The sequence below is a fragment of the Strix aluco genome, chromosome 17, assembly GCF_031877795.1.
Source record: "Strix aluco isolate bStrAlu1 chromosome 17, bStrAlu1.hap1, whole genome shotgun sequence".
Classification (NCBI taxonomy): Eukaryota; Metazoa; Chordata; class Aves; order Strigiformes; family Strigidae; genus Strix; species Strix aluco.
In genome coordinates, this window is record NC_133947.1 from 1,578,430 (window position 1) to 1,591,398 (window position 12,969).

Below are 12,969 nucleotides of genomic sequence, written 5' to 3' on the forward strand. Positions count from 1 at the left end.
TCCTCCTGGTGTTTTATCAGACCAGCACCCCCATCACAGCTAGTGCATTCAAAGCACCCCCTTATCTTCCCTGTGTTAACAACCCCCCAAACGCAGCAGTGCATCCCGACCCGGACACTCCTTAAACTCCCAGGATCCAGTCAGAGCATCCCAACGTGCCACAACGCTCACAGGATTTGGAGCATCTTTGCAGGCGAGCACAGAGTACACATAAATATGCATTTCTATTTATTAAAAGCACGTTCCTGCCCCGACTCGGCCCCACTTCGCATCCCCAGCTGTCCCAACCAGACACAGAAACACAATAAACGAGCAGCGCTCTTTCAAAAAAATATTTATTAGCTCATTAAAGTGACCTGTCATTGCTGCTGCTGCCAGATCAAGTTTGTAGAAACCCCAACACTTCAAGCACCCGACTCCTTCCAGCCGGAGACAGCATGAACGTCGCCGCAGCCCCCCGGCACGTGCCCTAGAACAGGACCAGGTGGGATTCGCAGCGAGCTGAACGGTCGAAGGAGCACTGGGGGGGGTCGACCACCCCGTTACAGAACGGCTGCTCAAACCCGGCGGGGAGGGAACCGCAGCGCCCGGCTCCCATGGGATGAGGCGCCGAGAGAGACGCTGGGGACCAGGGACTGGCCCAATCCTGCGCCGGGGTCACACCCCGTTAGTAAGCACAAGCTCGTCGGCGCGCTGCTGTTCAGCTCATCTCTGCACGTTCAACACTACACCTCGGCCTCACGGCACGGCCTCCACAACCAAAGGGCTTTGCTCAAAAAAAAAAACCTGCCGTTAACTTAAAAAAAAAAAAATCCCAAAGAATGGATTTTCTTCTTTTGGAGAAAACTAGAAACAGACCCTAAATCCTCAGAAGTTACAGCTCTTCCAGGCCCTCTGGGTTTCTCTCTGCCCTCTGTCCCCCAGCAGACCCGGGCAACCCGCTGCCACCTCCCTCACGAGAGCTCCCGCTTGTTTCTGCCACCCCAAGCCAGCGCCACACGCAGAAGCCAACCTCCCGGGGCTGAGCCGCCACACAGGGCACCCTCCTGGTTCCGATGGCTGCACACCACCCCCCCCCCCAACCCCCCCCACCCCCGGCATCTCCTCTCCCTCCCCAGAGCCCCTGGGGACGGGCAGCGGCCGGTTCCCCGACGCCTCCCCAGTCAGTTCACACCCGACCCTGGATCGGTGCCTGCTCAGCACTTCGCCTGCTTTTCCTTTTGCTCCCACCCTCTCCCTGCCCTGCGCCCCAGCTCCTGCCTGCTCCTGCCCGCTCCTGCCTGCTCCTCTAACGGACGCTGCTCCAACTACGCCTGCAGACAAGGCAGGGCTGACGAGCTAGAACGGAATGAATATTCCAAGAGAATGGGGGAGGAGAGCTTTATATAAAAATAAGGTTTTTTTCCTTCTCTCCTCCAAACAGGGTAGAGCATTTTTGTCTTACTCTTCTCCTCCCTCCTTCCCTCTGACCTGAACCTCCTCGTGACCAACGTGAGCTGCTCTGAGTCCCGTTAACCCGTGTCCCTCGTTTACACCGCTCCTCGTCCCGCAGCGCAGCCAGAGAAAAGGCAGTTCCACCCAGAGCGGCACGGCCAGCGTCCCTCCAGGCAAGTCCCCTCCCTTTCACTTCTGCTCCGCCTCGTCGGCCACTGCTGTCACCTCGATGGCGGCGGTGGCGTGCTCGTCCCCAGCGGTCTCGGTGGCACCGGACGGGACGGTCACGACCGTGCTCCCGCCAGGAGCCATTTGTGTCACGTTCTGGATGGTGGTGCCGAGTCCCGGCAGCGTCAGGAGCTGGAAGGGACTCACCACCTTCACCACGGTGCTGCCGTCCTGGACCGCTGCTGTGCTCAGCACCGTCAGGTTGGAAGCGTCCGGGTGAATCTCCACCGTCCCGGGGAAGGTGGAGCCGGCAGAGGCCAGCACCGTGTACCCTCCCAGCAGTGGGGAGGCTGGGGAGCTGGTGGCAGGAGGCTGCGACGGGCTCTTCCCCAGCACCGAGGGCGGGAGGGCCGAGACCACTTTGCCGAGAGGGAGGTTGGTAAGCTGGGAGACGGGCACGCCGGGGGTGACGGCGAGCTGTGCCGGCTGCGACAGGACTTGGGAGGTGATGGCAGCTGGGCCGGAGGTGGCCCTGGTCAGCCTGGGACGTTTTAGAGGCGCGGGGACGGAGACTGGCGTGAGGGTCATCAGGACGTTGTTGAGATGCTGCGATTTGTGCTTCAGCTCCTTCGCTCGCTTCCGGTGCTCATCACACTGCTGCTCCAGAGCTGGAGGGAGAAGAGCTGGGCTCAGCCCGGAGCCCGGGGACAACCATCCCGGGGACTGTGGCAACGCCAGGAGCAGCAGCAGCCAGTCCCACCGTGGCCGGTTTAGCGTGCGCCAGCTTTAGCACAAACCCCACGTTCTTACACAGAAAGAAAACGCGCCGGCAGCGATGGCCAGCGCCAGAGCAGCGGCACATCCTGGGAAATACCTGCTAAATCCCGCGCGTACTGCTCCCTCGAGCGATCCATCTGACACTTGTGGCTGGCCAGCACCTTCTTGACCAGGTCCAGCATACCGAAGTTCTGGACGACGTTGTTGAGTAAAATGGCATCTTAAAAAGAAGACACAGATCTTTGAGGAAAGCAAAATTCCCCATGCAAGCTATTTAGGGTAAAAAGCCATACAAGAGTGAAAACATCCAGCTGAGATAGCCAAAATCTGCAGGAGGGTAACACAAGAGGCTGGGGAAGAGGAGAAGACAGGAGAAGTCATGAGAAAGTGCAAGAGGTCACTAGTGGATAAACAGCACTCTCCTGCTTAGCAGGGGCGATAAGGAATCTGCTGGCAGAGTAGCTGGCTGCTGCATCGTTATTCCGATGGCCTAAATTCCACCTCAGCTCCCGAGCCAAGCGTTTGCCCAGACCCAGAGCCAGCAGACAGGAAGCTCCAGGCACAGGGAACTGGACAACTGGGGCCACCTGAAGCATCCCCGAGAGTCTGCCTGGGGAAAGCCAGAAACAGGATCAAGTTTTGATGAATTATGTCCCTATAGAGCCATCCGGATATCCCTAAGGAGAAAATAGTCCCAAAGTCCCTCTCCTGAGACGCCTCTGAGTGCCCATGCCCAGGCTCTTACCACCGAGCTGCAGCGGGGGGTCCTGCGCTCGCTGCTGCAAGCCCTTCATGGTCTCCACCAGCTCCTGGTGGAACTCGTGGATGACTTCTTCCAGGAGACCTGTGTCCTTCAGGCCTCGCCAGAAAGCAAAGGTGTCATCTGGAGAAAGAAAAAGCAAGGGAGAACCTCAAAATCTGCTCTGGGCTTCCCTCCTGGCCCCTACAAGGGTGAAGTCCTGCTGGGCTGTAGGTACTGGGTGCTGGGGCAAAGCCCAGCTGGCACGTGGACCTGAAGGAGGAGCAGCTGGAAAGGGACCCGCTCTCCCCATCCTCCCTCACACACAAACAGGACCCCGAGGCGACAGAAAAGCCCGTTGCTCAGAGCACACCAGAGGAGCAAGAATGATTTTATGACCCCTCTGATTATTTTTTGTTTGTTTGTTTCCCCCCTAGAGCCACACCAAGCATTTGGCCTCCGCTTTGACATCCTAGTGCTTAGAAACAATTTCATCCCGAGCCGCTGCCGCAGTCAGACCGCACCCAGGCAGGATGTACCGCAGCGCTGCGCGCCAGTAAGCGGCAAACGAACGATCCCGCTGGAGGCTCCAGCAAGAAGGATCCTGCTCCTCATCCCCACTGTTTCCCCTCTTTCCCTACAGCTCCTCCACCCCCTGGCCCCACACGCGCCCAGCCCGGTGGGATCCCGAGCGGTACCTCCGATGCTGGTGCTCCAATCGCTGGTATCCTCGCACGTTTCTATGGTAATTGTAGCTGGGGATCCGTTCACTGCAACCAATAGCAAAAAAGAAAAGAAAAAAAAAACCAAACTGATTTTTCTCAGTATTTTTCACGGGCTGTTTCTCAAGGAAGCGGCTCCCTTGCTGCGTTTCTGCGACTTCTCCTTTTTTTCTATTTGGACGCAGCTCTCAATGCTGCACGGAGAGAGATGTCCAAGCGGGTGCTGAGGCCGCACGCGGTTGCTGCGCCAGCATTACTTATTTTTCCACACTGGAGTGCAACACCCCGGGGATTACTTCTGCAACCCTTGCCCAAGAACACACGCCCAGGAGCAGTGTTTCCCTCCCGTTCCCCCCCTGTGTACACAACTATACCGCTTGGGGCAAAAGTCAAATAGATTTAGAGTCTGGTTTTTGGCAATTTTTTTTGCCTGGCTTAAGCTTGCAGGATTGGGATGTCTGGAAGGTTTCTAAAGCCTGGAAAGGGAGAGCATCCCCCTCGCTGTGCAGGGATGCAGTGGGGCTCCCTCCCTCCCTCCAGCTCTGTCAAATCTCTGCAGTTTTGTTACCATAGAAACAAACTTCTCCAGACTAAACCCCCCCAGTTCCCTCAGCCGCTCCCCATCAGACCTGTGCTCCAGACCCTGCACCAGCTCCGTTGCCCTTCTCTGGACACGCTCGAGTCATTCAATGGCCTTTTTGGAGTGAGGGGCCCAAAACTGAACCCACTCATCGAGGGGCGGCCTCCCCAGTGCCGAGCCCAGGGGTCAGATCCCTTCCCTGTCCCTGCTGGCTGCGCTATTGCTGATACAAGCCAGGATATCATCAGCCTTCTTGGCCACCTGGGCACACTGCTGGCTCATTATCAATCAACCAACCCACCCCCTCCAGGTCCCTCTCTGACTGGCAGCCCTCCAGCCACTCCTCCCCAGGCCTGTAGTCCTGCTGGGGGTTGTTGTGGCCCAGGTGCAGAACCCAGCATTTGGCCTTATTGAACGGTTGTTCTGCTTCAGCACAGTTTGGGGTAAGGCAGGAGGCCAGAAGGGCAGCTCTTTGGGTCACACAGCGTTACAGAGCAACTAGGTGAGTTACTGCATCTCCGCTGAGACGCTCTAATGACTCTGCCTCACTCTGCTACGGGGAATCCTGCAACAGAGCAGGGTGAGAACACAGAGGGTGAAACAACCCACAAAGCCAAAAAGAGAGGCAAGTGTAAGGGGCGTGGGTCACGCGGCGTTCCTTGTGCTTTAGTGCTTCGAAGCCGCTGTTTGGGGCGCAAGGAATGGCTGGACGTACCATCCGCAGAAGCGGGAGTGAGAGGGATGTACTCCGTCGATGTCTGGCTGGTCAAAGACACTCTGGCTCCTGTCAGGTCAATTTTGGTGCTCCGGCAGGTGTTGGAACAGACCTTCGTGTGCTGGTAGAAATCCAGCTCTCCCGAGTCCATGATCTTCCTGAAAGACAGGAGCAAGCACAGGGACAGGCACGTTGGTGGGGGCAGAGAGCTCCCAGGCGCAGCTCCTGGCAGCCTTCACCCCCAAAGTTCTCCAAGGCCCAGGAAAAGCAAAAGCCAGGAGAGCAGACAGAGGCAACAGTCTGAATTTCCCTTGACAAGTCCATGTCCTGACCTTAGAGGCAGCATTAACTGAGAGTTAATTAAAATAGCATCCACAGCCTGCCACACGCACAAACCCACCAACCACGTGATACTCCAGTGGTGGTAAAGCCTTTCAGGAGGCCGGGATGGGGAGAAAAAAAGCCCACTGTGCTGTAGCTGCAGCAAAGGACTGGAGCAGATCCGGTTTCTGACCACTTCCCCGCCACATCCTGCATCCTTCTGCAGGATGGAGGAGGGGGAGCGAGACTTCAGCCCTCTGAAAAGGTTCCTCTCCAAGTCCGACCCAGAGAGGATGAATTTCCTTAGCCTGAGAAAGTCCTTTTCTTCACCACTGGAGCACTCAACTTGCACTGAGAGGCTCAAGAGACAGATGAGCTTTTCCTAAGGATATATCCCTGTAAAACTAAACATACCTTGAGAAGTTTGCAACAAACCACCCTGCTCCCAGCAGATCTGCTGGCTACAAGCCTTCAGGGAAAACTAGAACCCAAACACTGCCATAACGGCAGCGAAGCAGGGAGAGCTCTTCCCTGTCACCCTGGGCCACGCTCCCATGCAGCAGTTTTATCCCTGCCCTGTGATGCTGAACGGGGTTGTCCTCCTCCCTGGGATCTCCTGACTTGCTCTGAGGACATTCCCCGCCTTCATACGAGCCACACACACCTACCCCCAGTGTGCCCACATGTCTGTGGGGCTCCTCTCCCACTTCCTAACAGCCTGGCCTCCAAACAAGCGTGTTTCAGAGCTAGTCCTGCCTCTCTGAGCAGGCTCCTCTGCATGGGGGTCTGTAATTTTAGCTAGGAACCCTCGCTGGGACTGATGAACTCCTGGTTCGTTGAGGGAGGGAAGAAGGAAGGAAGGAGAAGAGAAGGTCCCAGTCTGGTCCCACCAGCACCTTCCCCCTCATGCCTGCCTGCAGCTTCCAGCAGAAGGGTTGGCTGAAGTCTCAGTTCAGGGTGAGACAGCAGGAAGTCTCTTCCTTCCCTTTTTGACTCTACACCTCAAAAAGAGATGAGGCACAACTCTATTTATAAACTAAAATAAGATCTTTCAGCATAAGCAAAGGAGGTTCCACCACTGGCATATGTGACCTTCCCAGTCTAAGTACATTCTCTCCAAAGCATCCCCAGACTTTGCTGGCCAACAACCACCTCAGCTTCCCAGGATTTGCTCTCACGGGTTGCTGGGTTTGCCTTCCTATATTTCTCAGGAAGTTTTTTTCCCTTGAAAGCCCTGCCATGTCAAAGCATAAGCCTATTATGCGAAATCTATGTGGAGCAAAAGCTGCTTAGAAGGAATATGGGAGACGCCTGCATTGGAGCAGAAGAACAGAGGCAAAGGCAACATCACTCTGTGAAAAGAGTACAAACCCACTGACAATTCCTGGGGAAAGAGGTGATGCTTTTTTATCCTGCCTACAGGCAGAGGCAGGCTTTAATTAAATCACAGTCTCAGGCTGGTGTTCAAGGCCATTGAAGAATTAAATTACTGTAGTTAAGATTACAGAAGAGTAACGCTTGCATAAATAAGCTTTAAATAAGTCTTTGGCAGGAAAAAAAAAAAGTGATGTAAAGCTGACATGCTGCAATGGGAACATCAGCTGACTGACTGCCATTTGGTAGGTCGCACTGAGAACCCGTGGACACCACGGCCAGACCACCCGTGGCTGTTAAAACTCTCAGTGACCTTATGCCAGCTGGGAACTCGGTGTGGTTCAACTCCTAAATAGATGGAGGAAACCTTTCGTGCCCCAAATTATTCCCTAGGCACAAAGATAAAGCAAAGCCATTGGACAGAGCATGTGTGGGGCCAGGCTGTTATTAAGAGAAACGTTCAGTGGTGCATTTGCTCTCCCAGCAGCGAAACAACCGTGCCAAAGGCTCTGTTCCACCCCGTTATCCCCCAGAAAGAAGAATTCCCCGCTGTTGCTCCGCGGATACAAACGGAGAGACTAACCGGAGCATGATCCCGTTCATCCGGATCGCCCGCTTCCAATCCTTCAGGGTCGACTTGCCCGCCAAGTGGACAAACTCTTTGGGGCTAATTAAGTGATCGTCAAACTGCAAAAGGCAGAAGTGCAACATCAGTGTGACAAGCCATAAAACAAGGAAAGCGTGCCCCGGGAGCGTGATTCCGCAGCAGAGCCAGGCTGCCTGCATGGCATTTCCCAGTGCCCAGCAGTGAAGCAGATGGCTCACACACACTTCCCCACCTTAGAGAGCACTGTCTGAGTTAAAAAAATTAAAGCCAAATATTGCTTTCACGGACGGTTAGTTAACAGCGGCTCAAAGCCAAGGGTTTGGGGGTTTGTGCAGCACTGAGGAGTTTGCTAAATACCCAGGCAGGATGGTTGGGAAAAAACCCTGTAACTTCTGTTAATAATATTTTGCACCAGTGAGCTGCTCGTGCTCCCACCAGCTCACGAGAGCCAGCACTGCCGGTGACATTTAGGTGCAGGGGCACGCTACGCCCCACGCAAGCGAGGGAAGGAGAAGCCCATTTGGTCTTTGACCTCCTGCTACTGAGCCCGTCGATACCAGGGAAACCTCTGGCCTCTCACAGCACACACCCACTTCTACCGAAAACCAGCTTGAGGGAGTTGGCGCCCAGCGTGTCAGCAGGCAGCTCTCCCTCTTCTTTTATTGCCCTACACGCCCAGCTCTGCCTGAACCCATGTGCTGACCTAAAAGCAACCCGTAGAATCAGGCAGTCCTCTACAGAGCTGCTTTACGGCCCATCTCCAGAATGATTTCCCAAGTCCAGGCTCTTTTCAACACCCATGTTGACCAACATAGAGCTCACTCACCATTACTGCACGAGAAAGCGCTTCTCTGAACAAGTACATGGGCTTTGGTGCAAAGAAAGGGCTGATTTTAGGCAGCAGCAGCAGCATTATCTGCAGCAGTACCTGTCCTCTGCCTCGGGGATGGGAAAGACCATCTCTCCTATGAAGGGCAAGGAGAGCCCTCTTGCCACAGAGCCCAGAGGAGACACTCCTCAGCGGGGTATTTTAGTCCGTGTACAAATGCCAGCGATGGCTTACGACAGCATCACTCACAGGATGTTCCTGAATTCAGGCAAATTTCAACCGTGAGTTATCCAGGACACAGTAGAAGCTCTTCAGTGGGTCCCCTACCAATGAACTCCAGCAAATTCTCAACTTTCCCACTGAGCAGACACTGGAAGTGCCCAAATTTCTCAAACTCTCCAACAACGCAGTTAAATTGAGGCAGCATCTCTCCAGCCAGGACTGCTCAACCTGGCTGAGAAGTATCACGTACCACAGCACCAACACAACTTCCTCCTTTCCCACCACGATGTGGTTCTGATGCAAAGCAGCTTACCAAAACTCATCTAAACCAGGACAAGCCAGGTGAGCCTGCAATGTGGGCATGCGACGGCACGAGTCCGGCATTGGGGCCCTTCATTCTCACCTGCACACACTTCACGTTGATCCCGGGGCACACAAACTTTCTCCAGATGAGGTTGGCTTTGCTGTCCCCGCAGGTGATGGGGTAGACAATCTCTGCCTCCAAACTGTCCTCATCTTCAGCCATCTTCACTTCTCACAGGGAACAGAGGAAGGGACAGATTAAAAAGAAACATGAGTCACAGCCCCTGATCCACCACCCCGAGGCACACACACACAGTGATAAAGCACTTTTGAAGCTTAGGATTTAAAAAACAACACAAGTAGATGGTGCATGGTGGGGTGTGTTGGGGTTTGTGGCCACCGCTCACTTGCGCTTTGCCACTAAAGCACCCAACCACCCAAATTTCTTGGGCAAAACAGCACTGGCAGATTTATACCGATCCAGTGGCAGCTGATGCATGACATCTGAGCAGTGGCCAGGGCTAAAAAAATTCAATTCTTGATAAAAATGAAAGGAACGATGTTGTTTGGGTAATTATAAAGACACCTTTGGTTTTAGAGTAAAACTGTTTTTAAGTCCCCTCCAGCCCAACTGGCCACAGTCTTTGCTCACTACACTCACTTTTACTTGTAACCAAAGTCAGCAAGTTTGCTGCAAAACCAACATTCCCATCACAAGCTGGAAGGGCAGGAGCCAGCGATGGCCAGACACAGGGTCTCATCCTGCACCAGGAGAGGGCAGCAGCAGCCCAGCCAAGCTCCCTCCCTTCCCTCGTCACCCAGCCCCGGCAGCTCGCTGGGCTCCCCTGGATGCTGGGTACCGCCGGGAGAGCACCCCAGTACCCCCGGGCCAGCCAGCAGCTCTGCACTGCAATGCCTGGGCCCTCTCGGCCAGCACCAGCGCAGGATTGGGCCACGCTGGGGTGGTGGAACTGGCACAGCTCAACTGAGGGGCTTCGGCATGGGCTGGACCTACCTAGGACGGCTTCCTTCAGGTGCGTGGAGGCTGTGAAGGCGGCAGCAGCCGCCGCAGCTGCATTTTCAGTCTCCAGCGTGTCTTCGTTTATGTCACCGCTGGGAAGAGAGTCGAAGAGGCAGAGTTAAGCCACCATGCATGTGCCACCCCCCACACCCGATGCCTCACGGAGACATTCCTCCAAAAGTCACTCGGACTATATTTTCCCACAAGAGCTAGAGGTCGGCTCTGGTTTCGAGAGGCTCAGCTCCATTTTTCTGCATGGAGATGAAGAGCCCCGCAGCAGGCAGGCAGGCAGGCTCGCTGCCAGCAGCCCAGCCAGCTCTGCCTCGTGTCCCTTTTAATCCCAGCCCCATGGAGCTGCCTCCGGCGCAGCCTGTGCTGGGAGGTGGCGTGGAGGGATGCTGTCAGCACGGCCCCTCGCTCAGAAGTTGCTGCCAGCCTCTGGCAGCTTCGCTTGAGATTTCCCCAGGAAAAACATGTGTGAAACATGCTGCCGCTGTCTGGGCGATGGACTGGCTGAAGCCCCTGGTATGTGTCTTATGAGGAGTGGCTGAGGGAACTGGGGGGGTTTAGTCTGGAGAAGAGGAGGCTGAGGGGAGACCTCATGGCCCTCTACAACTCCCTGAAAGGAGGGTGCAGAGAGGGGGGATGAGTCTCTTGACCCAAGGAACCAGCGCCAGGACAAGAGGGAATGGCCTCAAGCTGCACCAGAGCAGGGTCAGACTGGCTCTTAGGAAGGATTTCTTTCCAGGAGGGATTGTTGGGCGTTGGAATGGGCTGCCCAGGGCAGGGGGGGAGTCCCCATCCCTGGAGGGGTTGAAGAGTCGGGTTGACCCAGCGCTGAGGGATCTGGTGGAGTTGGGAACGGTCAGGGTGAGGTTCATGGTTGGACTGGAGGAGCTTCAGGGGCTTTCCAACTGAGATGATTCTGTGCGGGATGCTCCCAAGCAGCAGGACCTCAAGGAGACACAAATACACTATAAAGGAGTTTGACAAACCCTAACAGTGGATCCATGAGCAGAGATGACACAACGTGAGCTACAGACCCTCTCAATCCAATCTCTGAGCCTCTTACAGCACGATATACCCGTGACGTTAACCAAGAGCTGGCTATCCGACTGCTTTCATCCTCTCCACCCTGGAGATCTCCAGCTTCTCGTGGTGCTGCCCTGATGGAGACCCACAGCTGGTCCTGCACCGCACCCTCACTGTCGGCCCGTTCCAGCTCTCACCACGGCGTACAGAGCCCCAGGCCCCTCTAAGGAGCTTCGGTGCATGCTCAGACGGGGAAGGCGTTTAGGGCCATGATCAAGGACACGCTCCTCGCCCCCTCGGCTGGAGGGAGGACGCCCGCGCTGGTGCCCTTTGGGATCCCGGCCAGCTCTCAGCATGGACCATTCCTAATGGGTTTTAAGATGTGTGTTTGGTTTTGTTATTGAAGATGTCTAATCACTGCAGCAAGCTTGTCCTGCAGGGACGGGGAGGGAAAACAATTAACTTTTCACATACTTCAGCATATAAACTTCCAAGAAAGACTGTAAGGAAAAAATAAACCTGAAATCTACCCCAGTTTGGTACCACGGGAGAATTAAAAGAATGGTCCCAGTGACTCACTGGCAACCACATTTCCCACCCGCAGTGCCACAGGGACAAGCAAATTCAAGAGCAACTGGTTTTTCCATCCTGGCCTCCTAACACACAGCTCCGGGGTGGAACTGCAGCTTCAAAGCATCCCCCTCCCCTTGGCAGCTGCAGGGCAGGGACCTGGTGGGGAGCAGCAGGAGATAAGGGAACCGGTGTGGGCGGCTGCTCAGCCTCGCCGGGGAGTAACACAGGAGATGCTGCTTCAGAGAAGAGCTGAGGGCAGCCCCAGCTGCGGAAGAAAGGCACTGTGGGACGTCACGCTGCCTCTGCCCCTCACAGAGACCAACCACCCAGACCCCTGGGAGGGAAAAAGGTGGCGGATAACACAAAAGGACTCGAAAAGGCAAACTCAGAGCTAACGCGCTTGCACACAGGTGAATGTTACAGAAGTGGCAGTTTGACACGAGAAAAATGGAAGAATTGTAACCTGGTTTTTCTTCATCACGTTGCTGCTTTCTTGCATTTATCCAGATGTATTCGGAGAAAAGCCAGCAATGCCGCTTCCGCAGGGCACCAGGGCTGCAGGAGGCAGCGGCCACCTCCGACGTGCAAAGCCAGCACTCCACAGCCCTGACTGACCTGCCTCCGCCCGCCACCAGATTAAAAACCTCCACTGACTTCTCTAGAAAAAAAACCCCAGCAGAAAGTCAGCACCTGAAACAGGGCTTCCTCCAGGACTCCATTGCATTCACACCGCTCCAAAAAATGACCGAAAGGCACAATTGGACTGGGAGAAATAACCACAGCTTAAACCCCATCCTCCAGAGAAAAACCAACCAACCAACTTCAACAGCTTCTATGAAAAAGGCAACTAAAGTCTGTGTCTGCCACGGAGATGTAACGGGGCAGGGGGAAGAAAAAAAGCACAAAAAAAGGTGAATTTCTCCACACTGCTTCCCCCATCCTATTGCAAAGGAACAGACTGAGGCAGATGTAGAAAAAAACTCAAACACCTTCCAAGCCCCAGCGGTGCATCCCAGCAAGCCGGTCCTGCCTTCGCCGGTTGCCATGACGAAGCTGGGGGAGGATGGCTCTCATCTTCCTCCCCGGGAGGATCCATAAACCAGATGGGAGGAAAAGAAGAAAGCGCATGCTGACAAAGCAGCGGGCTTGCGTCTCCCTTCTGCTCTGCTCCTGCCTCGCCTGGAAACTTGAGCGAGAAAAAAAGTCTCCACCAGAAACCTGCGCTGGGGATGCTGATCAAAAACACAAGCACCTCACCAGAGCATCAAGTACCGATCCCTTCCAACCGCAGATGAAAGAGGAAAGCTTCTTGCTGATTATTCCTATTTTCCCATTTCCCTCTGCCTTTTCCAATCTTAAAACCACATGAACTAAGCTCTTAACCATTGGTTGTGTACATTTTTTTAAATAGCAACATCATACCCAGAGGAGCACTAGAAAGAGGCACCAACCCCCAAGCTGAGTTTGGTTTCTAAGTGCCGCCTAAGACAAGCTGAAAGCCCACGTCCCGTCTGAGCGGTGACCGAGGAATCCCAGCCCGGGCTTGCAGCTA

At 54.8% G+C, this 12,969-nt stretch overlaps 1 protein-coding gene across 3 annotated transcripts in view; it reads right to left on the reverse strand.

Annotated features, from left to right (window-relative positions):
* Positions 1–318: 318 nt before the first annotated feature.
* The window catches only part of GMEB2 (glucocorticoid modulatory element binding protein 2), an 18,103-nt gene continuing 5,452 nt past the window's right edge, over positions 319–12,969 (reverse strand). For 2 of the 3 annotated variants that reach the window (XM_074843650.1, XM_074843651.1), the window contains exons 3-10: positions 9,807–9,904; positions 8,892–9,019; positions 7,414–7,517; positions 5,136–5,293; positions 3,817–3,888; positions 3,125–3,262; positions 2,477–2,599; positions 319–2,270 (exon numbers count right to left, since the gene is read on the reverse strand). In XM_074843650.1, coding sequence (XP_074699751.1) covers positions 1,624–2,270; positions 2,477–2,599; positions 3,125–3,262; positions 3,817–3,888; positions 5,136–5,293; positions 7,414–7,517; positions 8,892–9,019; positions 9,807–9,904 — 1,468 coding nt within the window. In that variant the 3' untranslated portion in view covers positions 319–1,623. Of the gene's footprint in view, positions 2,271–2,476; positions 2,600–3,124; positions 3,263–3,816; positions 3,889–5,135; positions 5,294–7,413; positions 7,518–8,891; positions 9,020–9,806; positions 9,905–12,969 lie in introns of those variants that run through there. The other variant, XM_074843652.1, reaches the window with a different exon arrangement.